This window comes from Mastomys coucha, unplaced genomic scaffold, assembly GCF_008632895.1.
Source record: "Mastomys coucha isolate ucsf_1 unplaced genomic scaffold, UCSF_Mcou_1 pScaffold7, whole genome shotgun sequence".
In the NCBI taxonomy this organism is placed as follows: Eukaryota; Metazoa; Chordata; class Mammalia; order Rodentia; family Muridae; genus Mastomys; species Mastomys coucha.
Genome location: NW_022196913.1, coordinates 63,314,091 through 63,315,626, shown reverse-complemented (window position 1 = coordinate 63,315,626; position 1,536 = coordinate 63,314,091). Strand labels below are relative to the sequence as shown.

General features: G+C 47.7%; 1 protein-coding gene across 1 annotated transcript in view; it reads left to right on the top strand.

Moving 5' to 3' along the window:
- The window catches only part of Slc28a3 (solute carrier family 28 member 3), a 53,223-nt gene that overhangs the window by 30,487 nt on the left and 21,200 nt on the right, over positions 1-1,536 (top strand). Inside the window, exons 5-6 of the mRNA XM_031358439.1 lie at positions 370-559; positions 1,358-1,502. Coding sequence (XP_031214299.1) covers positions 370-559; positions 1,358-1,502 — 335 coding nt within the window. The remainder of the gene's footprint in view (positions 1-369; positions 560-1,357; positions 1,503-1,536) is intronic.

The window sequence follows — 1,536 nt, the reverse complement described above, 5'->3', positions numbered from 1 at the left end:
GAAAGAAAGAGAGAGAGAGAGAGAGAGAGAGAGAGAGAGAGAGAGAGAGAGAAAGAAAGAGAGAAAGAGATAAGGAAAGAGAGAAGGAAAGAAAGTTAGATGGAGGGAGGGGAAAGAAGGAAGGAAGAGAGGGAGGAAGGAAGCAAGGAAGGGAGGAAGACAGCATCCTCTTCTCCATCGTGGAAAAATCTTAGGGACTTCTTTGAAAGAATAGCAAAAGCCTCAGCTAGAGGAGTCGGTACCTACACCAGCGCCCCTGCATCCAGCAAGCGCCTGACTAAGCCTTCCCTTGCCCAAGTGGGACCCCGGCTGGGAGCCCAGATCCACTGGTCTGGCGATAACAAGCGTCTGGATTTGCCTCCTGGACAGGTTTCCTGGCCCTGGTGATCGCAGCCTGTGCAATAAACTTTCGCAGAGCCCTTCCTCTTTTTGTGGTCACCTTGGTGGCCATCTTCTTTGTCGTCTGGGACCATTTGATGGCCAAATATGAGCAGCGAGTAGATGACTTCCTGTCTCCTGGCAGAAGACTCCTTGACAGGCACTGGTTCTGGCTGAAATGGTAAATATCACTTTTCTCCTACTGCAGGGGGGGGATGTCGGCTCTCTCCAACATTGTTCCAAAAACGTGTTCTAAAATCCCATCCTCATTTATGGGATATTGATATTAGAAATAAACTCAAAAGCAATCCAGTATAGTGCCTCCATTTTACAAATGAGAAATGAGACCACAATGAGATAATGAATCACTTAAAGATTATTGAAGTGTCACAAGAAGTCCCTTAACTTAGGTGCTGGTAAATGTCCAAAGACAATCTGCTCTTCTGCGTGTCTGCGTGTACCTAGATACCTCCATATAGGACAAGAACATAGGACAAAGCAGTGTTTTAGTCATGCAGGGATGGCTGTTCCGACCATGTTGGTTCAGGGAGGTCATTACCATTGAAGTGTTCAGCCAGCCTATCATGTACACTAGACTGGGAAGATAGGACCCAAAGTCTGATTTAGCTCTGCCGAGGGCCCCCAATTATAGGAAATACATCCTCTCACGAAGGTGATACCATCCCAAGAAGGACAGAAAGGAAGACTAAGGTATCCCTCAAAGATCCTTTAAACAGAGACCAGGCATCCTTGTGAAGACACTCTGTGATGCTCATGTGCATAGCCTTGGACTTGTGAGGGTGGGAGCTAGGAGGTAAGAGGGACACAACGTCACTAAGGCCACAGCTTTCTGAAGCACGGCATCCTGGTTCAAGAGCGTGTCATCTTGTTAGTGGCTTTTCCTTTGTTACTTTAAGCTTTCTTACAATATTCAAATTGGCCCAATAAAGGACACAGCTCCCTCCATCTGTCCTCACAGGGTGATCTGGAGCGCATTGATTCTGGCAATTATTCTCTGGCTGGCTCTTGACACTGCCAAACTGGGCCAACAGCACTTGGTATCCTTTGGTGGGCTGGTCATGTACCTTATCCTGTTATTTCTGTTTTCCAAACATCCGACCAGAGTAAGTACAGACTGGCCACGGGGGGGGGGGGGGG